Source organism: Orbicella faveolata, unplaced genomic scaffold (assembly GCF_042242905.1).
Source record: "Orbicella faveolata isolate gen_17 unplaced genomic scaffold, um_ofav_v1 contig_46, whole genome shotgun sequence".
Taxonomy (NCBI): Eukaryota; Metazoa; Cnidaria; class Anthozoa; order Scleractinia; family Merulinidae; genus Orbicella; species Orbicella faveolata.
The window spans coordinates 13,333,921-13,361,918 of NW_028301576.1; the positions used below are offsets into that span (position 1 = coordinate 13,333,921).

Here is a 27,998-nt window from a genome sequence, read left to right on the forward strand (position 1 = left end):
AAATTGCGTTTTAGTGAGTTGCCAAAGTCAACACTGGACAAATATATAAAGAGCTAATTCGTAGCAAATCCATTTTTTCGTCCATTACTCACAATTACCGTGTCAGCTGTGTTCATTTCCAAAAAGAGAAAAACATCGTAGGATATCACACGTATTCTTTGCACGGTGCTTGATAATGTTCAAGGGCTTCGTTTATCTTGGTTTACTTCTACAATTTTCAAAAGAACCAAATATACTGGCATTTCAACCGATCACGGAACCCAACCATGTTTTGGTCGACCATGTTTTTCAACAGTTATTCGGCAGAGACTGGTTCAACTGTATTCAGGCCTGTCATGATGAACCAAGATGCATCTCGTACAACTACGAGAGATCAGCAGGCACCAATGGTCTGTGTGAACTGAATGACTGTGGAGTTGAAAGCTTGTGCGACAGACACAGCTTCCTTATATACTCGAAGGGTTTTGTTTTTCAGCAGATAAGGGAAAGCAAGGTACCTGAGCTGTGTTAATCCGTTACAGCTGTATAGTTAAGTAAAATTGCTAGTAGTTATAATTTTTTCTTGATAAAAGATTAAAATAACCTCTCCTTAAAAATTCGTATTTCGTAGATTCAAGTTATATCTTAAGGTACTGTATGTTTTATCCAACTTATTATTCAACTCCAATTTCACGTATTTCCCGTGTGACAAATTGGAGTTGTAAATATGAAATATTAAACGAGGAATTCTGTTATAAAACGGAGGACTCAATGAGATGCAACTGATACCTGACAACTGGTGAAAATTTTGCAACTGTCAACTGGGAAATGACGTGATGCGAAAAATGCCAATTTTTTACTCTTGAAGTCATATAACGTCGTGAAATCTAATGCCCTGCAAACTGAAATTCTCAAAACCATGACTTGTTAAAATTATGTTTTTACAATATATTCTGAGTAAAAAACGAAACACACTTTATCGGTAACTGGAGTGAATACACCTGTGTTGATTGTTCGTTGTTAAGGCTTTGATGGATGATTGACGAATGGGCATTTGGGTGGCCACGCTGGTTCAAGAAAATACCATGAACATTGTGGCATACATATGTCGCGCTTATTGTTCGTAGAAATTAAAAGCAAAAAGTGAAGCCTAGAAGCCGAATGGCTCATAGCTGCAGGAGCTTATCCCGGTTTCTGTGGCATGAAGCGGCTAGGAGTATTTTTACTGCCCCTGGACGAGATGGTAGTTCATCGCAGGTCATTCTCCCGCAATTTGTTAGGTTTCCCCAACAAATTGCCGGTACCCATTTATAGTCCTGGGTGGAGAGGGGCACTGTGAGAGTTACGTGTCTTGCCCAAGAACACAACACAGTGTCCCCGGCTAGGGCTCGAACCTGGACCGCTCGCTCCGGGAACGAGCGCACTAACCATGAGGCCACCGCGCCTTCCGTAGAAATAAGGGCTATTTATTACCGAGTACTCTGAGAAAAATTGTGCGGATGCCTGATAATTGAAAATTTACAAGTATGAGAACTTTACCCTCACTCGATCTCGTGGCATTCGAGCTTAACTTCCGTTTCATTGTACAATGCTGGCCTTAAAATTGTTTGATCTTATCAATATTGCTGGGTATCAGATGTAGTACTGAAAACAATTTTTTTTTTTTCACTACGCTCGATGTTATATAGATAAATTGTTTATTAAAAAATACACACCTAACAGTCATGCGACTGAGTTACGTATAGAATTTAGATGCTAATAGTGGATTACAATAAAAAATAATACAAATGAATTATATCAAGACTAATATACAAACTGATTCAACTGTATAGGACAAGACGATCTGTACTTTGGCTGAAAAAATATCGTCTACGAAGCAGTTATCAGGTAAAAGTTTTCTCAATTCACTCTAATGCCTATTTATGCTCCCATAACAATCTCATCCGGTTGATCCGCGGCTCATAATTCAGTTTAATTCAGTCGTAATATAAGAGGTTGTATAATATATAACTACTATAAGCGGTATTATAACCTAAAGGGCAGGACAAACATTCCCGCCAGTACCATACAGAGTAGGTCAACTCCCCCCTCCGACACTCGGGATCTACAAAATTGTAGATACTCTTCATTTGGTGATAAGGTAGACTCTCAACCAACGCAAGATGAGTATCAAATAAACTGAAACTGTTTACTGTTCGTTTGCCCTCAAATTTGGACAGTGGTTAGTTAAACATATCAACAACAACAAGGTGTCGAATTTCTTGTTTCGAAGTATTTTTTCTCGGAGAGCGATTTTTGTACGATCACTCCACACATTTTTTTTAATCCTATTTCGAAAATGTTATGTAGCTTTTCCCTGAAATTGAATATGGCAAAATATGGCGCGCCATGTGTAGCAAAATTACTTTTCCACATATTACGACATATTACCAGGAGCCATAATCGGGGACGGAGACCGTAAGTCTCAGGATTCGCGCGCACCTATGATATGGGACAATTTTTCTATTTTTAGAACAAATTGCGCTATCCTGACGTCATATATCCGCGCGGATTCACGCACATGTCGGGGGCTCTCGCGTGGATGTTGTCACGTTGCGTGATCAAATGGTGAGAGTTAGAGAATACGAACCAGGGCGCTCATATGTAGTTTTATGCTCTGAGCTAACGGAAAAGGTGGGTTTTTCAGGGTCGAAAACAAGACTTCAATCTCGCGCTGGGAATGAATAATAAGATCTGCTCACGCTAGCTGTATGCTTACGCGTATGTTTTTGCGTTTGTTCTGACTTAAGAATATAGCAAGAAAACTCTCTACTCTGGTATCGAGTTAATTTGTGAGTTTCTCAGACAATGGTTCATCATAACAAAAACCTGTTTTGATGGTTTCTTATTGTTTCTGCTTGTTTGGTGAGTTTGCAAAAGTTATTGAAAGGAAAGTCTGACGCGTACAATTAGCTAGATAGATAGATAATCTTTATTTATCCACGGTACAAAATTCGTCAGCTTTAAAATACCTATAAAAATACCTAATACTGATATAATGAGAAATATTTAAATAAAAAGCTGCTCATTTGCATAGTGCAGCTCGTGCACTTTCAAGTCCGAGTCGGTGTTTTCAATTGTCAACAAATCTTGACAAAGATTTCTTTTGTTATCTTTTGTGCTGAGATGCTGTAACAAATTTCACGAACGCAAAAAAGGCTACTAACATCATATGTGTTTCTTCAACATAAGCGTAGTGAAGTTTTACACTACGAAAATGAAAATAGACAAGGAGTTTTGGTAACTCGATCAACAAAATCGAAATCAAACATGACACGAGCGCGGGACAAAGAAAAATTCTGAGTCCCCGACAGGAATTGAACCCATGACCTCCCGAATACCGGGCGGGCGCTCTATCCACTGAGCTACGAGAACTCATGGAGAGCAGGTTCATTTAACTGAGTTCATATATGATAGGTGTCCTGCATACTGCTAGGATCAACGCTATCGAATTCATCGCTCGTGTCATGTTGATTAATTCACCTTCACATTTCATTACCGAGCTTAAAATTCACCATCTTTATTAACTTATCACTACTCACGATGAATTCGATAGCGTTGATCCTAGCAGTATGCAGGACACCTATCATATATGAACTCAGTTAAATGACCTTGCTCTCCATGAGCTCTCGTAGCTCAGTGGATAGAGCGCCCGCCCGGTGTTCGGGAGGTCATGGGTTCGATTCCTGTCGGGGACTCAGAATTTTTCTTTGTCCCACGCTCGTGTCATGTTGATTAATTCACCTTCACATTTCATTACCGAGCTTAAAATTCACCATCTTTATTAACTTATCAAAATCGAAATCGTTATTCCAAGTTGATTAAAGAAAGCGTCATCGTAACTTTGCTGATTGTTTCTGCTTTATTCACATATTTTCAGCTTAGCTTTTAATATGTTCTCAAACATTTATCAATCTCAAACATATTTAAAAACTATAGAGTTATTGTTTGAGTTCGATGTACGCTTTCACACGAAAGTGTGGCGGAAGTACAATTTGTCATGTTTACTGACTGTACAAAACACGCATCGGCGGGTGCTCTCATTCATCGACAAACAGAGAATTTACTGGATTTTTACACGAATAAAACTGAGCAGTATCTACGGACGTAAAGTTATTGGGCCTTGATGAAACATCAAGCGTTGCTGACAATTCAAGCGAAACTCAAACTAGCAATTATTTTGTTTTACTTTTCGGTCGCGATAGACTGACAAATTCCTCGGAAGCGTGTGGCAAGAGGAGCTAGGAAACTATGAAATCCTGAAGCTCTGCTATATCTAAATATATCCAGCTAGGTTTTTGCTGTGTAATGGAAAAGCTGTTAACCTTCAACATATGTGAAATTTAAAGTGGAGTAATGTACAGCTCATGTAAAAGAAGCATCCGTCGGAACACAACTTGGTCAGCGATATATATAAGCTTACAGCGGAACATACCTAAATTCGACACTGTCTTACTTCACTCAGACTGGAGCAGCTTACGACGAAAATACTTAAGCAAAATTCCAACAGACGTAAACGCGTTGAGTTGTGGGCCAAAAACATGAAAAATTTCGGGAATTTCGGACGCCATTTCCCCCGCGCGACATCCGCAAAAATCCTCGCAGCATGTACGCGCGTGTGCCGCAGGCGATGGCGCAATTTGTTCTAAAAATAGAATTATTGTCCCATATCATGGGGACAACCCCAATACTAGAAATGGCGCGCGCTTACGGTCTCCGTCCCCGATTATGGCTCCTGATATTACCAAAATTCGCTTTGACTTGTAGCCTTCAAAATTCACGTGGTTAATTCGGTCATGAAATATTCAACAATTCATTTTATGTCAGAATTCTTGGTATAGTTTGATAGTCATCTCTAAAAATCCTAAAAGCTTTAATTTGATATAGGGGTTTCATGATATCTAATTAAGCGGTACCGTAAAATCCCACATTAAAGCCCTGGGTTTATATAACTTCATAAGGGGTTTTGGGTGGGCTTATAAGCGGGGGGAGGGGGGCTTCTATCCGGGGGGAAAATATAAGCGAAATAGAAGAATGTTTCGGAACGACGATATAAAACATATCTGAGAATTAAAGCTAACATACGATTACATTTAGAGCTATTAGATTTGTATTTATAAAACGCAATAGGAACCCGCTTATACATAAGATGGGCTCATAGCCGGGGGGGCTTATATCCGGAATAATATCTTTGTTAGCAAATAGAAGGGCTTATATCCGGGAGGGCTTATAATCAGGGAGCTTTAACGTGGAATTTTACGGTATACGAACAATTTTAGTATTTACTGATTTTAAATTTGTTGGAATTGCTTAGCAGGAAATACCCAAGAACCAGTTCAAGGCAGTAGGTCACATTATGGGACCTGGGGCGAGTGCTCTGCGACTTGTGGAGGAGGTATCAGGATGAGGACTCGTACTTGTTCCACGGCATCCTGTGAAGGAAACACGGAAGAGACTGGAGAATGCAATGTTCATTCTTGTGACGGTAGGGTTCCCGTGAAAACTGAGTTTACCATAAACGTGAGAACAAGGTGTTGTGATAGACAATTGAATAAGTGTGTTAACGAAAAAGGAAAAATTCAGTAAAGGTTGATCTTAACTTAACCTTCTGTAAGTTTTGCGTAATTCAGGAATATATGCAAGTGGGTGCAAACGACAAAAAAACAGACTTCTACAGATTTCGTCTGTTGCGTAAAACATCGGAGAGTCTCCTAACAATTTTAAATCGTAGCAAACAGCCGCTAATGTGGTGTAAACTCAAAGTAATACGAACAGAATTATCGCTTAATTTCCGTTTACAATGACTAATTAATGGAAGTCAGAAGTTTTCCTTTCAAATATCATCACTTTATACTGATTCAAGTGTAACCTGCGATCAGGCGTTCTTTTCAGTTCGTCGAACGGGCTTCGTCAAAAAAAAGAACGCTTGGTAGCCGATAAGTTCGAGCGGAACTTTCTTTTCAAAAGAACCATTGTTAACTGGCGTTTAAGATTTGTTGCAATTTATGCGGCCCTACATGGTTTTGGTTGGTTAATACAAAGTTTTAAAGAATGATTATCAGTAATACGAAAAACAGTGTACCTTCCAATGGCGCGGCCGGTTAAATATTATGTTTACTTCCCACAGGACCCAGTGCCCCTCCTAACTCTCTTAGAGCAGTTAACAGAACTATGCACAGCATCGGTGTCAAGTGGGATGAAGTGCCACAGGACCATCGAAATGGCGGTATCACGAGTTATACCATCAGTTACCATTCCGACACGTCTTCAGAACCACACCAAAAAATGGTTTTACATGCTCCCACACGTTTTGCAAACCTCATTCATCTTTCAAAGAATACAAGCTACACCATTACAGTTCTGGCCTCTAACAACGAGGGACCTGGACCTGCCAGTGATCCTATTGTTGTAGCGACAAGTGATGGAAGTAAGTATTCCTCCTGTTTTGTAATTTTAAAAGTATATCCGAGAAGAAAAGTAGCACAGCTGAAATAATTGACGGGATTACAAGAAATACGCACCTTGAGAAAGGTGATTTTGTTTTCCGGGTGCAACAAGTCTTAATGATTGCGCTGAAACTGACTGGCCAATACACTTGTTAAAAACCGACCGTTTGAAAGACCAAGTTGAGAGGAATTATACAAGGCGTTCTAATACAACGTTTGGATCGTCAAAGAAAGCCTGACTTCCTTATATCCGTTACGTTTATCCGTATGCCTAGAATCGCGAGTTCCTTATGTAATTTTACAATAACTGTGCAATTCTCGCGCGCTGATTTGCTCATTTTTATCATCAATAAGAGTATATTTCAGAATAAAAACTAGCGATAAAAAACGACGTTTCGATCTCTCTGAGATCATTTTCAAGTTGTAGAAAACGCGAATGAAATATGCATAGATAAGTACAAATTAGGGCGTGAGAATGTCCAACGATAAAATATGTAAATACAAGCGCTAAAATGTAAGTGTTAAAATAACAATAACTTAGAGTGATGGATGAGGAAGAAAGTCTGCATACGAGCCAAGTGGCCCACCAGGCCGGAGCTTATCCCGGTTTCTGTGGCATGAGCGACTGGGAGTATTTCTACTCCCCCCTGGATGGGATGCTAGTCCATCGCAGGGTTACCCCCAGCATTAAATTCGCCGGTACCCATTTATACACCTGGGTGGAGAGAGGCACTGTGAGAGTAAAGTGTCTTGCCCAAGAACACAACACAATGTCCCCGGCCAGGGCTCGAACCCGGACCGCTCGATCCGGAAACGAACGCACTAACCATGAAGTCACTGCGCCTTCCAGTAGAATGATGGATTAAGGTACGGTAAATCGATTCGCCCGAAACCGGGGATTTTAGCGTGGCAGCTTCCATAAGGAGTCTTTAACCAGCTACAACTTACACGCTGAACTTTTGTATCTTTGTATCTTTTCTAGGTGCCTTCCAGTGTCCCTTGGGAAATGGTGATTTCTGGCTCGACCCGAACAGTTGTTTTCGTTACTATCGGTGTAACAATAGCCAATCTGTTGTTCATGGAAACTGCCCCGCAGGCACAGAATTTAAACATTCAGTGCTCGGCGGTCGTTGTGGTTATCTTACAAAACCCTACTGCCATTTAAAGTAATAATAATAATAATAATAACAATAATAATATTAGTAATAATAATATTAGTAATAATAATAGTAATAATAATTATATTTAACGAGGGAACCCACCTAGCCACGGCGGTTTTCAGGGGGCCCTAAAAAAAATATAATTAATTAATTACTTAATTTAAAAACAGCCTAATCATTAAAATAGCTAACTAAATGTACAGAAAATGTACAAGTTTAAAATTCATTAAAATTAGTTAAAATCCAAAAAGTTTACAGTTTTGCTTTAAACATAGATTTAAAAAAAATTATAGTCTTTCGTCTCTTTTCTCCTTTGACACACGGCCGTTATGAAACCTGAGAATTTCTCCCCCTATGAGAGTTAATGGTTAACGACGTTACTCGAAACTTGAGACGTAATCGGAGCGTCATAATGAATGAGTTGCCAGCAATCGGATACCCGTGTTTGCGCAAAGAATTCTGGGATCGTCAGGGGACAAACATTGCAAGTCGCTAGAAGAAAATGTATGGCGAAAGTTGTTTCGACGCCCAAAAACATGGTTTTGGGGAGAGATCAACGCTTTTTCGCCGTTGTTTTATCGCGAATGGATTTTGGCAATTTTTGATACGTAGAAAATGTAATTTTTTGTTTGAACAACCGTGAAATAAGTGATAAAATTTACCGATAAACTCCATTTTGCTTGAGTGAGGTTGATTCTGAAATACATTGAAGAGGATATTGAAAATTTCAATACACGCCTGATCTCGAGAGGCTACCCAGAACAAATGGTGGAAAAGACCCTCCGAGAAGTTAAATACAAAGACAGAAAAGAAGCTCTAAAACAGGAATCGACAATTGCAGAAGGAGCTATTACCTTTTGCGTCGCGGCAGGTATATTTTGCAGGTGGCAGGTTGCAGGTTGCAGGTTGAAATTTAATTATAACTGGAAAACCGCTGCACTAAAAATAATTAAGAACCTATATACTCGTCAGGGGTTCTTACATAAAGTAGTTCGCCTCTTTCAGATAGTGAAAACACGATCGATCCGCGCTCCATCCGATTCACTATAAGTACTTATCGATCGACACGCTTAGACCAGTGAAAACTCTTCAAAGCCATCTGGATGGCCGCTCCACAGATGTTTCCATCGATTCCAGATTTGGCTCGGGTCTTCCCTCAACAACAGAAGATTGCCATCACAAATGAAGCAAATAAAGCAATAAATAAAGAAATGAAATAATATAAGATTTTAACCGACGGAATATACGAGAACAAGCCCAGTGTGCTTTCATTTTGGTACTCACAGGAAAGAAACCAAATTCAGCAGATATTTCAGTTGATATTTCAGATGTTTTTTTAAAAACAATAATTCATTGCAGGCTTAAAATCATAGGAATATACCTTCCTCCCATCGCTTCGATCAGCCGGTTTGGCACTTAAGTGGAAGCCTCCTTACTGAGCGATTGTAAACAGCGTCATCTAACAGTCGCAATAAGTCTGCTACCGGTAGGTTTCTTTTAAGTGCCAGCGGTTTTCCAGTCATAATTTTAAAATTTTAACCTGCAACCTGCAACCTGCAACCTGCAAAATATACCTGCCGTTTGTGTCGGGCAATTTCACTCAACCGTCAATACCAAACTTTGGAAAGCATAATTACGCACAAATGGCACTTTTAAAGACAAATGCTCAGCGATATATTCAAGGAGCCACCCCAGATCTGTTATAGAAAAGGAAAATCACTGAAATACGTGCTTGTAAAAGCAAAACAAAGTCTTTGAGCAACACAGTAGCCACACAGCATGAGTCGCGCGGACTCATTTGTCATTAAATCAACCCCAGACAGTACAATGATCTCCACCGGGCTTATTTCCAGTATTATTTGTATGACTGAGCTTTCAAGTACGCCAAAAGTAGCCTGTACACAACTTAAAAGGCTTTACTGGGTTATTTCCTCTCGATTTATACCTAATTGATTTTGTAATATTTTCAGACCATTACGCGATGTAAATTTCACAATAAACCTCACGCAAGCAACGGTGTTTATCGGTAGATTTTGTCGCATATTTCACGGTTATTCAAACAAAAACTTACATACTCCACATATCAACATTACCCAAATCCATTCGCGATAAAAACGACGGTTAAAAAGCGTTGATCTCTCTCAAAAATCGTTTTCTTGTACCTCGAAACAACTTTTCGCCACACATTTCCTTCTAGCGACTAGCAATGTTTGCCCCCTGACGATCTCAGAGTTCTTCGCGCAATCACGGGTATCCGATTATTGGCAACTCATTCATTACAAAGCGGCAGACGAGATAATATGCGGAAATGGAAACCGCCTTCGCTTCATTCAAATCCCTTCTAAACGACTCAAAAAGTAAACAACAGTTCATTTATCTTTACTGCTCATAAAGCGCTCAGGTCCCCTGTGGTGAATATATGAAAGTAGAGTGTATTACGAACTCACAAAGTGACCAGCTCCCAGTTGGCTTGATAGCTCGATTGGTAGAGCACTGCACCCGTATCACTGCAGGGGTCATGGGTTGGAATCCCGTTCAGGCCTGAATTTTTTTCAGGCTTTAATTTCACAACTGCTTAAAGGAGAAGGTCACTCCAAAAAGCTTACTTTTTTGTCTTTCTTCGCCTATAGCAAGTAAACATTCAGCTTTTCCACTCACCGAAGTTTCAGCCTCTGAAGTGTCCGCTATATATCCTGAAAAAATTTGTCCCGAAAGAAGCAACTTCGGAGGCCACCATTTTAAAACTCTCTAGGCGGCCAGGCTGCGTTTATGTGACGTCATTCCGTCCGACTCGAAATTGGCGGGAAGGAGAAAAACCTGCAACTGATTTGGCATCCTTCACAAGGTCAGCAAAATCTATTTTTTCCGAACGATTATCTATATCACTATCTTGCTATCATTTCAGAGTTTGGAGCATTTCTTGCTCAAAATAATATAGCTCAAAAGCAGCCATAACCCAGAGTGGTAGTTTAAAGGCTTGCCGGAAGCCATTTGGATAAAATCTCTCGGAGGTAGACCTTCCTTGCTGACGTCGTCTTCACATCACTGTTTACTGAACATTACTTACATTTGTCATGTTAGTTTCGCAGTAGTTAAGACCTTTATTATCGTCTGTATATAATATTACACTTGAACGTACTTGAACGTACTGCAACTTTGCAGCAAAAAAGCAATTCAGAAATTTCAAAATTAGCCGGTGAACTTTCATAAAATAAGATTTCCAGTTCACTGTTTTGGTTATATCTCCGGTTTGCATAACGGCAGGTACCTCCTCCTCCTCCTCTTCCCGATGCTTTCCAGGCTCCTTCTCAACCATGCAGCAACTTCTCATCAGCCGACCCCAACGACCGGTAAGTGCCGCGATTTATTTGATGATGCAAATCTTTTTTTTCTACAATTTAGGACTATGTGGGAAAAAGTTAAAATCAACAAAGGTTAAGACGTATTTTTAAGCGATAATAATGCATCAATTCCTAACCAAATTACTAATGCCATGAGCAGTTTTCAACTTCTTTAACAGTACTTTTAGCCTCCTTTGCATCAATTTTCCTATCAACTCCCCAGTTAGTCAAATATACTCTGAATATTAGATAGCGGTATCATTTTCTTCAAACAGGGGTCGGTCTTTCAGTTGTTAGCTGTTCGTGGTCAGTGATGCGTTGCTGTTAAGGTGTTTTGCTCCTGGTTTTAGTATGCGTTCATCTAACTTGATTTGTCCATTAAAAGACAATTTTCTGTTCAGGGCCACGCACTTGGTGGAGTAGTTGATTTTGTCAGTTTCGACCCTGACGAACCCCCCCCCCCCCCTTCCCCCTCGTCCCCATCTTTTTTTTTTTTTTTTTTTTTTTTTTTTTTAGTTTCCTTTTATCTTGGGGATTCCAGAAGAGCGATAAGCGATAAGTGATAAGAGATATCTAATCTGTGTTGTTCTTCTGGAAAAAATGGACAAAATGGACAAAATGGAGAACAAGGCCCCGGTCCAAGCTACTTCAAAGTACACCTGTAATGTCTTGAAATCAGACTTCTTCTATAGTTGCCTCTGTTGTTGTTCACTTGCTAAAAATTAATGTTCGTGCCCGAGAATTCATATTTGAGCCCGGTGTTGTGAGCTCCAAATTGAGAATATCAGCGAAAGATATCTCCTTAAAGAAACCGTCAATACGTGTCGGAAGCACGATATCAATGAAGATGGAATTATAGGAATCATTTTGCTAAGCTTTCTTATGTATGGTGAAATGGTTGCTTCAAAACAATTGTCTCTACTTTCATGTAGCCCTAAGATTCGTATTACCTTCTGCTAAGGGGAAGATTGTAAACAAGCGTACGTTAAAAATTTCTAACTTTCAAGCAAACTCCACTGTTTCGGTAAGTGATTTTATCGTCTATATTTTTCTTTGCTTTTGTCCATCGACGTTAATATACTACCTGCATTTTAGCAGTACTGAACTATGCCAGTTCATGTCTTAATTTAAAAAGAGGCCTTCAAGCAGCGTCCGTTTGCTTGCGAATAAATTCACTAAATAATTTTCTTATGTAAATGTATTTTTCCTCACTAAAAAGTAGGACTAGTTGTGTCAAGCAAGGATTGTTAAAGTGATTATCACCAAAGCAGAAGGCAGGTGGATGCATTCTCCAAAATAAAAGTCAAACAGAGTCAGCGCCGACCTATTAACTTGTCTTATTAGGTTGCTTAAGTCAACACTGGACTAATATATAAAGAGCAAATTCGTAGCAAATCCATCTTCTCATCCATCACTCAGAATTGTCGGTCGTATCAGTTGTGTTCATTTCCAAAAAAAGAAAAACATTGTACGATATTGCAAGTATTCCTTGCACGTGCTTGAAAATGTTTAAGAAATTCATTTATCTTGGTTTACTCCTACAATTTTTAAAACAACCAAATATACTGGCATTTCAACCGATCTCGGAAAACAATCATGTCTTGGTCGGCCATGTTTTTCAACAGTTATTTGCCAGTGACTGGTTCAACTGTATTCAGGCCTGTCATGATGAACCAAGATGCATCTCCTACAACTACAACAGATCAGCAAGCGCCAACGGTCTGTGTGAATTGAATGACTGTGAAGTTTGCGACAGACACAGCTCTCTTATTTACGCGAAGGGTTTTGTTTTTCAGCAGATGAGAGAAAGCAAGGTACGTTTGCAGTTCTAATCCGTTACAGCTGTTTTCGTTAAGAACAAATGTTACCAGTTACAATATTTATCTAAAGTAAATCTTGTTCGACACTGGACTTATCTGAGGTTGAAGTGCTCTTAAAACGCGACATTTTGGACAGTTTTATTGCTCTTCTTCAGACACAGTAGTTCTAGTCCAACAAGACGGACTTTTTGAAACACTGTTACTCTATAATTTGGTCCACTTACTATTCAACTTTTACGTATTTGTCGGTATAAGGTGTCAAAAATACTGAAGTTTGTAAATGGCAGGAGATTATTAAACGAGGGCTGATTCTGTGATAAAACGGGAGGTTTAATGAAGTTCAACTGATACCTGACAACTAGCCAAAATTTTCTTAGCTGAGAAACGTGGTCAAGCGCGAAATGCAGATTTATCCTGTGCACTTCATATCACTCCGTGGAATCTTACCCTGCAATCTGAATATTTTCAAAATCATGACTTGTTAAAATTATGTTTTAACAGGATATTCTGAGAAAAAATGAAACATATTTTATCGATAACTGGAGTGAAAACACCTGTATTGGTTGTTCGTTGTTAAGGCTTTGATAGATGAGTGACGAATGGGCATTCAGGTGGCCACGTCGAGCCTTTGTTTTTCTCTGCCGGAACTTGCTGTTTAGTGGAATAATAAAAAACTCATTTGGTGATCTCTCTTATTTTGCATTTTTTCCCCGCTCCCAGGAGGCTTGCATTGGAAAATATATGAACATTGTGATATACATATGTAAAAATAAGGAGTGTTTGTTACTGAGTACTCTGAGAAAAATTATGCTGATACCTGAGAATTTAACATTTACATGTGGACCTTACCCTTGTGGCAGATTCTAGCTTAATTCTGTTATATTGTATAATACTGGCTGAACAGTTGTTCATTTTAAAACGATTGCTGAGAAGCAGTTGTAGTATTAAGAACTTTTTATCATTCCGCTCAACTTAATGTAGGACAAGACCATCTGTACTTGGGCTGAAAACAAATCCAAGACGCAGCAATTATCAGGTAAAATTTTTATCAATTCATTCTGATGTCTATTTATACTCCCATAAAAATCCAGCAATTGAAAAATATCGATTTATTTGAGAACTTTGCAGGGAATCGATTTCTTCTTCAAGGTCATTTTGAATTCTTCACCACTTTTTCTTGATCATCGGCGCCTTGTGTAAATTTTAAATTGTACTAATCTAAATGCTTTCATACAGGATTTGACTGTAAAGAGTCACGTCTGTTGAATCTGGCGGAAATTAAGACTTCACTTATTCAAATTTAAATAATTTAAATTTGCTGGAATTACTTAGTAGGGAATACCCAAGGACCAGTTCAAGGCAGTTGGTCACATTACGGGGCCTGGGACGAGTGCTCTGTGACTTGTGGAGGAGGTATCAGGAAAAGGACTCGTACTTGTTCCACAGCATCCTGTGAAGGAAACACGCAAGAGACTGGAGAATGCAATGTTCATTCTTGTGACGGTAAGGTTTCCGTGAAAACTGAGTTTACCATAAGCTTTAGAACAAGGTGATGTGACAGATAAATGAATGTGATAGATAAATGTCGATGAAAAAGGGAAAATTCAGAAGTAAAGGTCAGTGGATCTTAACTTAATCTTATGTAAGGTTTTGCTTAATTCAGAAATATATACAATTAGATGCAAACTATATTACCAAATTGTTGTCTGTAATTCAAAAACTCCTGGGCCGGGCTGTTCAGAGCCCGATGAAGCTAACCCAGGATAAGCGAGAATTTTGATCTGAGTTTTGTAACTTTGTGGTGACGTTTTCTGTATATTGTTTGGCCTTCTGTTTTGAGTGTGAATAATCTCAAAATACACAAAACAAAAGCAGTGAAAAACATTTGTATACAAAGAAAAATTTATTATTCGGTTAACTTTTAATCCTGGGTTAGCGTTAAGCGGCTTCCGAACAATCCTGCCCTGTTTACAACAAGTTAATCTGACATGAACCGGCGATCCAATCGAAAACCAGCACTTAGTAAGCAGTCAACTTCAAAAAAAAAACTCACGCGACCTCGATGAGCTCAAAACTTGAGCCTGCGATATAGTCACGTGACACTGGTCAACAGATACCTTGTTTGGACAGGTGTCAATTGGCCAGAACATGAATCTCTAATATAAAAGAAGGACGCTATAAACCGAGGTTGCATGTCTCTGTCAACCTGTTAGCTGGAGTACGGCCAGCGCTATCTTGGGCAACTCCGCCGTCGTCATCGTGCGCAAGCGCCCACGAGCAATAACGCTAGCCATGATAACCATGGAAAAATCAATTCATAGGTTTCCTTTTCTTTCCTATATAAGTATGGGGCTCCGCTTGGTGGCCTGCGGGCCGCCGGAGCTTCGTTGTGATGTTAATTTCCGACAGGACCCAGTGCCCCTCCTAAGTTTGTTAGAGCAGTTACCAGAACTATGTACAGCATCGGCGTCAAGTGGGATGAGGTGCCAAAAAGTCTCCGAAATGGCGATATCATGGGTTATATCATTAGGTACCATTCAGGCACGTCTTCAGGACAACAACAGAAAGATGTATCAAGTCCTTCAACACGTTTTGCAAAGCTGACACATCTCACAAAGAACACAAACTACACCATCACTGTGCTGGCCTCTAATGACAAAGGAGATGGACCTGCCAGTGATCCTATTGTTGTAGCGACGAGTGATGGAAGTAAGTATGCATTCTGTTTTATAATTAAATATGTCCGAGAAGACATATCTATATATTTATTTATAAGAAATGACCACCTAGAGAAAGATAGTCTTGTTGTCAAGGTAAAACTAATCTTCGTGGTGCTGGTTAATCTACTTCAATAAATGTAAAACCAACCAAGTGGCCCTATCCAAAGCACCCTGAAATGACGATATTCGAGCGTCAAAGAAAGGGTGACTTCATATCCCTTTATTTGCATGTTGAGAACTTTGAGTTTCTGTATTTATTGTAATCTTGGTTAAGTTTTAGTGGAGGCTTCAAGTTTTCGAAGCCTGGTTTTCTGTATAACAGCTACGATATATCTTGATAATGTTCCAACCAGTTACAACTTAAAAGCTGCCCATTTGTATCTTTGTATCTTTTGTAGGTGTCTTCCAGTGTCCCCTGGAAAGTGGTAATCTCTGGCTTAAAGACCCAAACAGTTGTTTTCGTTACTATCGGTGTTACAATGATGGCAAAGCTGTTCAACATGGAAACTGTTCCGCAGGAACAGAATTTAAACCTTCAGTGACCGGCAGTTATAATAACTGTGATCATCCTAGCGAACCTTACTGCCATGTATAAGTAACCACACCATTAATGTCAAGCTAGGCTCTGTAAATTAAATGTATAGAGATAATATTAGGAGCGATGTTCTCCCTTAAAGATGATCGTTATAACTCGAGCACTATCAAACACTGGAAAGGTCTCTTAAAGTAGTGATCAAAAGCTCTTTTCTTTTTTCAATACCAACATAATCAGGAGGCGAGAAGAAAGAAAATCATCAACTAAGTGATATTGTCTTGATGCACTACCGAATTCTCACAAGTGACATTAAAATAACTGATTGCAGTCAGTAAGAGGAAATAATAGTTTGAACTTGGGACTGAAATTAAAGGGTTAACACCACCGAAAGTTTTCATTTGCGTACGCGGATAGCCTGCATTGTAGGCGTAAACGGGGAAGAGCAAGGGAGGCAAAAAAGCGAGGAAGAAGGGGAAGGAACGCCTGCTACAAGAACCAGGCTTTTCGCATTACGTCCACCACTTTCGATGTAGTCCGATCTCACCAACTGTCAGTTACTGTCAAGTGGTCTGCCAATCGGAAACTAGCGCGCGCTTGTCGTCACTGACTTCCTGTCGGGGTCTAGTCAACTGAGATTATTTCCCGATGAGAAAATCTCATCATAACAACATAACAACCATTTGCGGTTATTTTAGCTTGGAAATGTTTTCTACTCTCTCAAGAAGAGTTCGAAAATAGGGAGTTAGAAGAAGGAATACGGTTGGAAGAATTTCTGCAGGTTCTGTGTTATCGAGTTTCAATTGATACAAAAGCGGAGAGAATCTTCGATTCCGAAATGTTAGTTACAAAGTCCAGATACTGTGTTAATTGGTCGACTGTTGTTCTTCCATTGGATTCCCTTTAATTCAATGCAGATTGTCTAAACGTATTTGTAGAAGTTGTTGCCGCAAAATCAGAAACGCTGCAGAATTATCCTGTGTTATTAAGACGGCTGTAACTTCAGGCAATGCCATAACTGCTTCGGCTACGAACTGTGAGGCGGTGGAAGATAGCCAGTATTTTAAATGCGCACCAGTGAATAACACTAGGAAATTGGAGCAATCGGCGGAAGGATAGCGCAGTGATTCCATCTCCTGCAGCTGGTCTCTCAAAGCTACTTTCCAAAGGCGAAATAACGAGAATCAACACATTCCTGTTCAGTTCATAGTTCTTGGCACGAAAAAGCGTCATTTGACCAGCCATCTTGGATTTCACTATTTTCTTAAAACGTCAAGAAATAAAGGAAATTAATACGAAATCAAGCCAGAATGCTTATGGAAAGTAGACATTCACGAATTTCTGCAATTTGATCAAGAAAACTGAAAAAAAGATAGAGAATTATGTCAAAAAAAGTTGATTTTCGGCCAGATCTACATGAAATTTGCGGTTGCTTTGGCAACGTAAAAGATGATGGACACACATTGACATATCAAAATTTGGTGAATTCCTTCCCAACTTAATCGACCCTAAAGGAAGACAAAATATACTGAATCATCTAAAACTGACGATAACTCGCCGAGATCTTTTCACAGCGGCTTGAACGATGGCAGTATTTGCAAAATATTCCAATAAACAAGAACCGTTGCGTTTTTATAAATCGAGTCTCAACTACACGATCCTGCTTGAAAGAAAATTCGTGGTACTCGAAAACCTTTATCAACGTATTTAATTCAGTTACAAATGATCCTGTTTAACGAATCAAGTTTACAAATCTTCGCTGTTTAGATAGTTCTCCACTTAGATCCTTGGATTTTGTGATATTAATTTAACGTTTGGCAATAAGAACTGAAAGACATTTTGTCGGATGGGGGATCTTCTGGTGTACTGTCAGGCATCCACTAATTTGCATTTCAAATTATTTTCTTAAGCGGGCTCCAGTTAGCATAAGCTTCATGCTAAGAATCAAGCTACAGAGGTAAGTTTTGCTCATGTGGGTTAAATTCAACAGCTGCTGAGCGATATGAACTGAGTTCTTAATTTAGTTAGTTCATAATAATGAGTCGAGTTTACAAATCTTAGATTGCTATAGTGTTTAGATAGTTCTCTACTTAGATCCTTAGATTTTGTGATATTAATTTAAGAAAGACATTTTGGAAGACATTTTGTCGGATAAGAAGTCTTCTAGAATACTGTCAGATATCCATAATTTGCATTTCAAATTATTTTCTTAAGCGGGCTTTAGTTAACATAAGCTTCATACTAAGAATCATGCTACAAAGAAGAGATTTACTCATCTGGATTAAATTAAACAGCTGCTGAGTAAACTGAACTGAATTCTTAAAAGTATCTTACATATCTGTATAATCTGTATACATGTAACCTACTCAGTTATCCATAATCATCACTGTAAACAGAGTAGGTTGTTTGCAACGAATAATAATATCTTTTAATGAACGCAGACCTCCCGAAATGAAATTAGACACTTATCACCTAAGGTGATAAGCTTCTGGTAAAATGCATGTAAGGCCTTCAATCACAGGCTCATTTGATGACAGATCCTTTGACAGATTCGTTTGAGTAATGTGCTGTTGCCATAATTTTGCACCCCATTTCGTGTTTATAGATCTATAGATAAATTGAATTAATTTGGTGGACAATTTGTGACTCACTGACACTATAAACGATGGATCCTCAGTCTAACATTGAATTTAAGATTAAAATCCTTAGCAGCTGCGGCAGAAAACTTAGCAAGTAACATTACCTAATTTAATTTAGACATAACTGAATTGGGAGAAAATTTAATGGTATCTGCTTCCATTCTAAATCTACTTCCATAATAAATATATTCTCATTTTTTTTTTCGTATATATACAGAGACCTGCTTTGCGGTTGTGATTTTCTTTGTTTTAACTTGAAGAATCATTAATTAATGAGTTTGAGAGGTTTCCAGGGAAGAATAAAACATTTGTTATTTTCTCGAAGTCATTCTCATGCTCAGTATTCAGGTTCAGATTTATTTGTGGCTCTGTTGTCATCTAGTCTACTGGATTGAACTCAAAATCGCGTGCTCAGCAGTTTAAGCGTGACGATATCCTGGTGCAACGTTCTTGAGTTACGAGAGGCAGCGTGGCCGACAGGCTAAGGCGCCGGACATGATATGTTCAAGTTCCGTGCTGACTATTACGCTGGAGTTGTTGCTCGGTTGACCCTAGTTAAACATCTCGGTCATGCTTGTGAATACAATAGCCAGCTGATCTGCCTTCCGCCAGTAGGGATTTTTAAGCCTATCATGTTTCGTTGATATTGTTTCTTTCAGTTTAAGTGGCATGCCTGTAAACTAGCTACAAACATGGACAAAAGTCTTGGGACAAATTTTCACTTTTTGGTGCTTTTGCGCACACGCTAGACGCGAATACAACTTCACCTGCCTAACCTCGTCCCCCCAACCAACATATAATGTTGAAAACTACTACCTGCAATTTCTTCTGATTTGCACCATTGAATTGGGTGGGGAGGGAGAACAGTAACGCGTTTTTAAAGGGAAAGCAGCGCTTTTTTCAAGCTTCAGTAGTAAAACACATGCAATTCGTTAAATTACATAAGTGTCCCAAGGACTTTTGTCCACGATTGTAGGTGTAGCTAAGCGCATTGAACACTATAAACAACAACATCTGGACATTTTGATTTGAATAGTACGAAACTTTACTTCTATGTGCCTTCAAACAAAACATTACAAATATCAGAAAGAGGTTAAAAGCAGAGGGAATAAATCACAATCAATTTAAATTAATAAGATTTGAGATATAGAAGAATGGTATTTTATTTTAGGACCCAGTGCTCCTCCACTATTTGTTCGAGCAGTTAACAAAACCATGGACAGTATCGGCGTCACGTGGAATGACGTTCCAACACGTGATCAAAATGGTGTTATCGTGAATTACAACGTTAGTTACCATCCTCTGACACCTCAATTTATCGTAGAAGAGCAATCTATCATTGCTTTATCACGGTTTGCCAACCTCACAAATCTTACGAGGAATACAAATTACAGCATCACAGTGATGGCTTCTAATCAAGTTAGAAATGGACCACCTAGTTCTCGCATTTTTGTGACCACAAGCTACCACAGTAAGATTTTCTTTGTATATTTATAACAAGAAAACTGACTGTCTTTGAAGCATAGTGAATCTGCGCTTTAAACTTTTTGATATTGTTCTGGTAAAGGTCAGTTTTACTTCAATTTTAAGCAAAATAATTTTTGCGTCACTTCGTCCCTGAACGCCTCCAAGAGGTTACTGTCCCTCATAAAGTTGTTTGTAATACTTCTTTCTTAAGACCCTAAGCAAATTCTTTTAACTAATTTAAACAAAATAGACTCAAGCCTTTTTTTAAAGTTTACCTCTATCTAACGCTTAGTATTGTATATAGGCAGTGGAAATTTTACCGTGTTTAAATAAAATTATCTATTTGACTCTAGACGATTTGATTGATTTCCCTTCTATTCCATTTTAAGAGCAAAAGATGTCCTGGTGGGTTTTTGGAGGTATCAAAAGTTTTTGTGTTATTGTATGTTATTGTATGCCTTATATTTATGGTATGGCAAATAATGATGATGCTGATGATGATGATGATGAGGAGGAGGAGGAGGAGGAGGAGGAGGAGGAGGATTACGATGACAGCTTTCTAGTATCTAAAGATCTCTTTGGGTACGTATTGTCAAAAGTACAAGTAAAAGATTCAAACAGTTGTTTTCGCTACTACCAGTGCGACAGTGGTGATGATTTTCGTCTTGTAGCCTGTCCTCCCGGAAAGGAATTCAAAAAATTACCGACTGGAGGTTCATGTGACTATCATAGCGATCCCTATTGCCACGTCTAGATCTAAGATACGGCAAGGAAGTCTTCTTTATCAACCAAACGATAAGCAACGTTTTTCTCTTATAATAATATATATGGAAAAATTACTCGATTCTGATTGGCTGTGAGCAGTGCAGTTTAATTGTAACGCCAGTGCAAAAAGTGTAACACCAGTGCAAATTACATGTTGTAATTCTGGATTATGATTGGCTGATAGAAAATAGGAGATTTTCTAAGCCAATGATATCACGTAAATTGATGACAAAAATTTTGTGCGGAAACTTTGAAAAAAGTTTCTCGAATGAGAAAAAGTAGCTTCAAGAAAAGATCTTCCGGCTGTAAATTAAAAGGTTTGTCACCTAATATAAAGCTAGACATCAACTCTTAGAGCGGTTTTCAGTTGAGTGTCGTAAAACCAAAACCAAACCAATTATTTACCAATTAGACTACTCAGCCAATCTCAAACCGTAGTAAAGCCAAAACCAAAACCAAAGTAATTGTCTAATTACTTTCGACACTCAATTGAAAACTGCTCTATGCATTTTAAATTAATTTCTCGAGTGGCCTTATACTGTGAATCGGCCCTTATACTGTGTATCAGCCCCTTGTAATAAGAATGGATTTCGGCTCTCCACCGACACCATTTTCTCTGCCGCGCCTTCACCAATAAGTAATCATGCATGCCAAATTATCTATTTTAAGATTGTATAAATTTGAATTTAGTTACCTGATCAAGTGCACTCAGCTTTTCGCTAGCATTATACATTAAGAAGGCTGTTTGAACTGAATAAGTAAGTGTCGTGAACCCTACAAGTATTCAAACCAGGGGGAGTTATTACTGTCCCCCGCCAACTTCTACAGATTGTAATTTTGAAAGTATTAAGACAATGAACTCCAAATATTCAGTCTCTTCTTATTGTGCCTCAAGTGAAATGCATGATGAAGTCTCAGTTTAAGAGCAAATTTATTGTACATCCTTTGACATTGGAATTACAAGTTATTTGCGCAACTCTAGGCACTTGCTGATTAATTTCAGGCTAATTCAGTGGACTATCTTTGGCTCGCTGACACCCATAACCTGTTTAACCTGAGCTCAAAGCACATATGTCACACTGTGATAAATAACGTTGAATAATTTGGTTTTGAAAGCCCCTAGCAGCTGTCATATAAAGCAAAAGAGAGGTGCCAATTAATATTCAAATATAGCTGCTAATATTAAAATAAATAATTTCAATGTAACTGTTTTGCCAGAAGCTTGAAGTATACTTTTATCCGTCTCATAAAATCTTTTTCTCAAAATACAACGAGAAAATTCGAAATAAAGTAAGAAACATGACACATTTTAAGGAAAAAGTTAAATGACGGAATCGAAGCGGGCGTTCTTCAAAAAGTCGGGTAAACAATGGCAGTACTGATTAATTGCCACGAGCACCAAAGGAATCAGTTGTTAATTACCATCTGAAGGCAGCTGCTTGTCATCTGAAAAAGGCAAAAGCTTACTGCGATAATAGAGTCCTTTTGCATAGGGTTGACGATGTTTGAGAACCTCATTTATCTCACCGGACTTCTTTTAATTTCAATGCGACAAAACATTGTGGCATTTCAGCCGGTCACAGAAAACAACCATGTTTTGGTCGGCCATGTTTTTCAACAGTTATACGCCACAGACTGGTTCCGCTGTCTTCAGGCCTGTCATGATGAACCAAGATGCATCTCGTACAACTACGAGAGATCAGCAGGCGCCAATGGTCTGTGTGAATTGAATGACCGTGGAGTTGAAGACTTATGCGACAGAAATAAGTCCCTTATCTACTCACTGGGATTTGTATTTCAGCAGATAAGACAAAGCAAAGTGAGTACTGTGTCAGTAAAGTTGGCTTGGAGCTGATTTTTAGCTTGTGCAATTTTATGTTCTGGTGTTTTTTTAGTTTCCTCAGATGTTTTATATCCTCATATGCATTCGGCCTATTTTATAAAAATGACTAGTATCATATGCACCATTCTAAAAACCCAATTTATATCTATGTTGAAAAGCACATAACTTAAAACAAGCGATAAAATCGTTAGAATAAAAAGTGTTTTTCTTTTATGATCGGCTTATTCCTTTTGATAACTCCGCATGGATTTCCACTATTTAAATAGCCACTGTATCGTACGTAGTTTTAAATTGGCCATTTTTCCGGGGTGTTTTGGCTAGTGATGTTAATATATCTTAGATAAGAAATAGAAAACATCGTCCTTACTCCAGTTCTTGAGAATAACACAGTGGACATGTGTGTCTCTACGAAAAATGATTTGCATAAATTGACATTCAATGTAAACACATCCCCTTTTAAAAATTGAATGTTACGTGTGTTTTGCAATTACCGTAATAGACCAACGACATAATTCAAAATAAAATTATTTTAACATAAATAATTTCGAAGTAAAATTATTCCAGACGGTAGTTAACGTTACCAAAGGTAACTATGTTTTTAGCAATATTCCGGGTCTTAATTGATGAAAAGCCAATGAACAAATATTAAATCAAATGAAATTGCTTTCTTTTCTTTTCTCTTTCTCTTTTTTTATTTATTTAATGAACGTTACAGAATGAAAGAATCCGCTGCTTGGATAAATCAGGTCAGTATCTCGTTTTCTACCAGTTATAAAAGCAATAAAATACAAGGGCCAGTTTTCCAGCGCTCTCCTAAGTTTAGATAAATGCTAAGTATTGTTAAAAGGCTTCTGAATTCGAGCATAGCCATAATCAAATAAGCCAATGAGAAACATGTAGCGAAACCTTGCAAATAGAATTCTATATGTGCTCTATTTGCACATGTGAAAAAAGCGATACGTCCAGTCAGCTTCGCGTATAGCGTTCTTCCCATGTGAAAATATAACCAATCACCGTCCAGAGTAGAATCACTTAGCCAATCAGAGTTAAGCACTCAAATGGCTTCCGAGAAGCGCGGTCTTGAAATCAGCGCCCGCTTGAAGTTTGTGTTTCGAGAACATGGCTTCGGCTTCCCGTTTTAGTTCACTTTCGGAAAAACAGCAGCGGAATATATCCAACATCTTGAGCGCTAGAACTTCAGTTTGAGAATCAATAGCCATTTAAGAAACCGGGGAAATAAATTTAACATCAGAAAGCCAACAACATTCAAGGAGGAACATTCAAATTTAAACAGTGTGAGTCAACAGAGTCCGAATTTGTCTTTGCACAGCGCGAAGCGCCGCTATTACATGATTGAATCTGAGAGTGATTAGGGACAAGCGAAAAGATTTCACAATATGTATTTACATATTGTAAATCCCGTATTACATTTAAGCTTGTGTAGGCTCTTTGTCCGCCTGTTGCTGGACGGGAAAGCAGATTTGTTTTTTTATTACGATCGATCATTTAGATCAGTTTTGAATTTGTTGCTGTTCTGCATATAAACTTACGGTATCGGGAAAACTAAAACTGATTCAACGGATATGTTTAATTCTTGTTATATATACAATAAAACAAATCACAACATAGAAAGTGCTTTGCACAGATTTTTATTCACTCGTCGAAAAACTTTGGAAAACTCACTCGTTCGCTGCGCCCATTCGTTCGTTTTCCAAAGTTTTGCAACTCGTGAATAAAAATCCGTACGTCGCACTTTCTGTGAAGTAATCTATGTATACTGTCCTAATATCCTTATCATGGGCGCTTTCTCATTCAATTAAAAATTTCGAAACGGGGACAAAATGCTACGAAAATTTCCTGGGAAAGTTTTCAGAACATCCGTAAATTGTTGAATTTCCGAAAACGCCGGAATTCCAGTCGGAAAGACAAATGGAACGGAAATTCCAGGAAAAACTTCCAAAAATTAATTTATATCTCTTTTTCTGAAATACCCGGAAAACACTGTCCATTCGTCGCTGGAAATTTCCGGAAACTCTAGCCGGAATTTTCCATCGACTGGAATGTGCCCAAGTCATTGACCTGGACCACTGCTCCTTGCCAAATTACAAACCATACAGCGATCAAACTAGCCTACATGTTGCCAAAACGTAGCGAAATGGCAAAAGTAGCTACAAATCCCTCACGGTACATGTTACCCATACACTGGCCATGCAGCGCATCGTGAATCTAGCCCTAGGACTGTAGTTTTCAGTTAGCCAAACAGGACTTTCTCTTGCTGACGATGATTTTATTGTCTTATCATTAATGACAAATTTTGTCCTAATACCGTGGAATCAGTAATTTTTCGAGCTTTCGAATCTCCCGTTATACATTATCACAATCTGGAGTTAACATGCAAAAGCTAAATAAATCTTTTTTTCAGTGCCCTCCGTCGCTCCTCAAAATGTGACAGCGGTCAGTAAGACTTCCACCAGCATCTTCCTAAGGTGGGATGCTGTTCCATCCAATCAAAGAAGCGGTAACATTCTGGGGTACAAAGTGAATTTGACATTACAAAGCAAAATCGATGACAGGCAATTCACCGAAGAGGTTAGCGTTGCAATGGTTTACGTCAACCTAACAGGACTCAGAAAGAGCAGAAATTTCAATATTACAGTGTCTGCCTTCAATGAATGTGGAGATGGACCTCGTAGTGTGAATCTCTTTGTGAAGACAGATGAAGACAGTGAGTGTTTTATTTAGGAAGTAAAAAACATAATCTATCGCGTTTTAGTAAAAATCTGCTAGCGCTCTATCATGAATACTGTTCTCTAATTTGGCTGCGCTACTCACTCAATATTCCGTTGTGGAGAGTCAGTAGCCTAGCGCGTGTGCGGTTGTTGACAAAGTGGCGGCCGCTTCTTGACTTTTTCAAAGTGTCCGTGAAGAGGATTGAGATAAAGTTTTGAACGACTAGTAGCTTAGATTACGCAAATTCTTAGTTTGCAAGTATAAGTTACTGTACACATAATAAGGTACCTACCTACACACACCGCTGCGTATATATCGTAAAGTTCTGGTTATAAGCCACACATCCCCTCCCCCCTATGGAATTTTACGGTATATGCCTCCATGTACCATGGCCCCATGCACCACGGCGCCATGCATTTGCTTTTCTACTTTGTTAACCTTAGTCATGCATGTTTATAACTCTTCCGTATTGTTATCGAATGGCGTTTGATATTAAAAACGATGCTTATGACACACTCCAGAGCCTGACGCGGCTCCTCAAGATATCACAGCAGTCAACAAGACGTCAACAAGTATACTGATCAGGGCTGTTTTTTAATCTACTTTGTTAACCTTAGTAATGCATGTTTATAACATTTCCATATTGTTATCGAATGGCGTTTTGTATTAAAACCGATACTTATGACACATTCCAGAGCCTGATGCGGCTCCTCAAGATGTCACAGCAGTCAACAGGACGTCATCAAGTATACTGATCATGTGGGCTGAAGTGCCAAAAAGTAAATGCCAAGGAAGCATTCAGAGTTACAGAGTGGATTACACATCAACAACAAGCGACGAAACAAAAAGTAAGGAGGTCCAAGCCCCTACCCAATACTTGGAGATAGAAGGCTTGGAACACAACACCAACTACACCATCACAGTTATGGCTTCCACCAGTAAGGGATATGGACCAGCCAGCGAGCCGATTTTTGTGGCCACAGATAAAGATCAAACTGTATCATGAACACACTGTCTGACTTTTGGGGTTGGATTCTTCGAAGGGACGATGATATTTCATTCTCTTAGCTTGAAACCAAGACAGTAAAATTTAGTTTGCACTTGTAAATAGACTGCAGTTCTAAGCCAAATATAGGCACTTTGGACGGGAAAGAGATTGGACAGAAATCCATTGACGGGAGATGGATTTTAAAAGTGCGTTCATAACCGGCGACTCCCACTTCTTACTCGATTACCTTTGGTTAAACTACTGCCGCTTGATAATTTACTTATTTAACTTTGCTGAAGTATCGGAGACGTTTGGGGACAACAATGCACGAAATTCGGCGATCTTCCCTTAAATTACTTTTCCACAATACTGTATAAATGGAGTATTTGTGACCCACTCCTGCTTGTAAGCAAGGGCCGCCGGTAAAACGTACTATTTAATTTAGTTACAAAAAGATAGTCTTAGGTACAAACCATAGTTTTTATTAATGAATCAAGATTATAAATACACTTTAACCTTTTCGCTTCTGAGACCGCTATAACGTTCAAACTGTTCTTTGCTGACGTCTTTAGATTTTTTGATACTGATTAACACCTAGCAATAAACATTGAAGGACATTTGTCAGATCGCAGGTCGTCCAATATAAAGTCAGATATGCAAAGTGAACAAAGTATGCATTTTAAGTATTTTCTTTTAAAAGCAAGCTCCAGCTAACGTGAGCTTCATACTAAGAATCAGGCTACAAAGGCAAGTTTTTGCTCACCTGAATTACATTCAACACATGCTGAGTGAGCTGAACTGAGTTCTTAAAAATATCTTCCATATCTATATATCTTTCCTTGCTTATTCATAACCATCATTGCAAATAAAGTAGATTGTTTTCAACGAATAATAAATACCATTAATGAGAGTAGTTCCCAACGAAATAAGTAACTTATTACCTGAGGTGATAAGCTCCTAGTGAAATGTATCGATGGGTGAAGCCTTGTTTCACAGGCTCATTTGCTGATAGATCCTTGTACATTTACATTTAACTAATGTGCTGTTGCCATAATTTTTTACCCCAGTTAAGTTTGTGTTTGTAGAATTAATTTAGCGAACAATTTGTGACTCACTGACAGCTATAACCGAGTTGAGTTTAAAATGTTAATTTTGAGATTAAGGTCCTTAGCAGCTGTGATAGAAAAATTAAAAAGTGGCATTTGGCAATTTATTTTACACATCACCGAACTGGGAGAAAATTCAATGGAGTCTACTCCCAATGAAAATATATTCTCTTTTTTTTCCTTCTTTTTAAATAATAATGTTCGATAGTAAGGTAAAGAACATGAAAAACTTTAAGAGAAAAGTTAAATAGCAGAAAATAGTATTTTTCAAATATTATACAACGATAATTGAGAGCAATTACTTTAAGCTTTTTAGGAGTCATTTGTTAATTTACGGCTATAACCAGCTGCATTGATATCAGCTTCTATGGTAAAAGGCAAAAGCTCACTGCGATAATTTAAATCGGCCCTTTGACAATGTTC

The 27,998-nt window shown here is 38.5% G+C and overlaps 1 protein-coding gene across 1 annotated transcript; it reads left to right on the forward strand.

The window, feature by feature from the left end:
- On the forward strand, positions 1-27,995 carry LOC110041316 (uncharacterized). Its single transcript, XM_089276698.1, has 13 exons — positions 1-493; positions 1,812-1,866; positions 5,333-5,503; positions 6,146-6,445; positions 7,447-7,631; positions 12,357-12,779; positions 13,767-13,821; positions 14,118-14,288; positions 15,195-15,475; positions 22,530-22,727; positions 23,467-23,497; positions 25,174-25,476; positions 26,177-27,995. Exons 1-13 carry the CDS (start codon positions 176-178, stop codon positions 26,485-26,487), a joined length of 2,802 nt encoding a protein of 933 aa, XP_089132824.1. The 5' UTR covers positions 1-175; the 3' UTR covers positions 26,488-27,995.
- Positions 27,996-27,998: the final 3 nt, after the last annotated feature.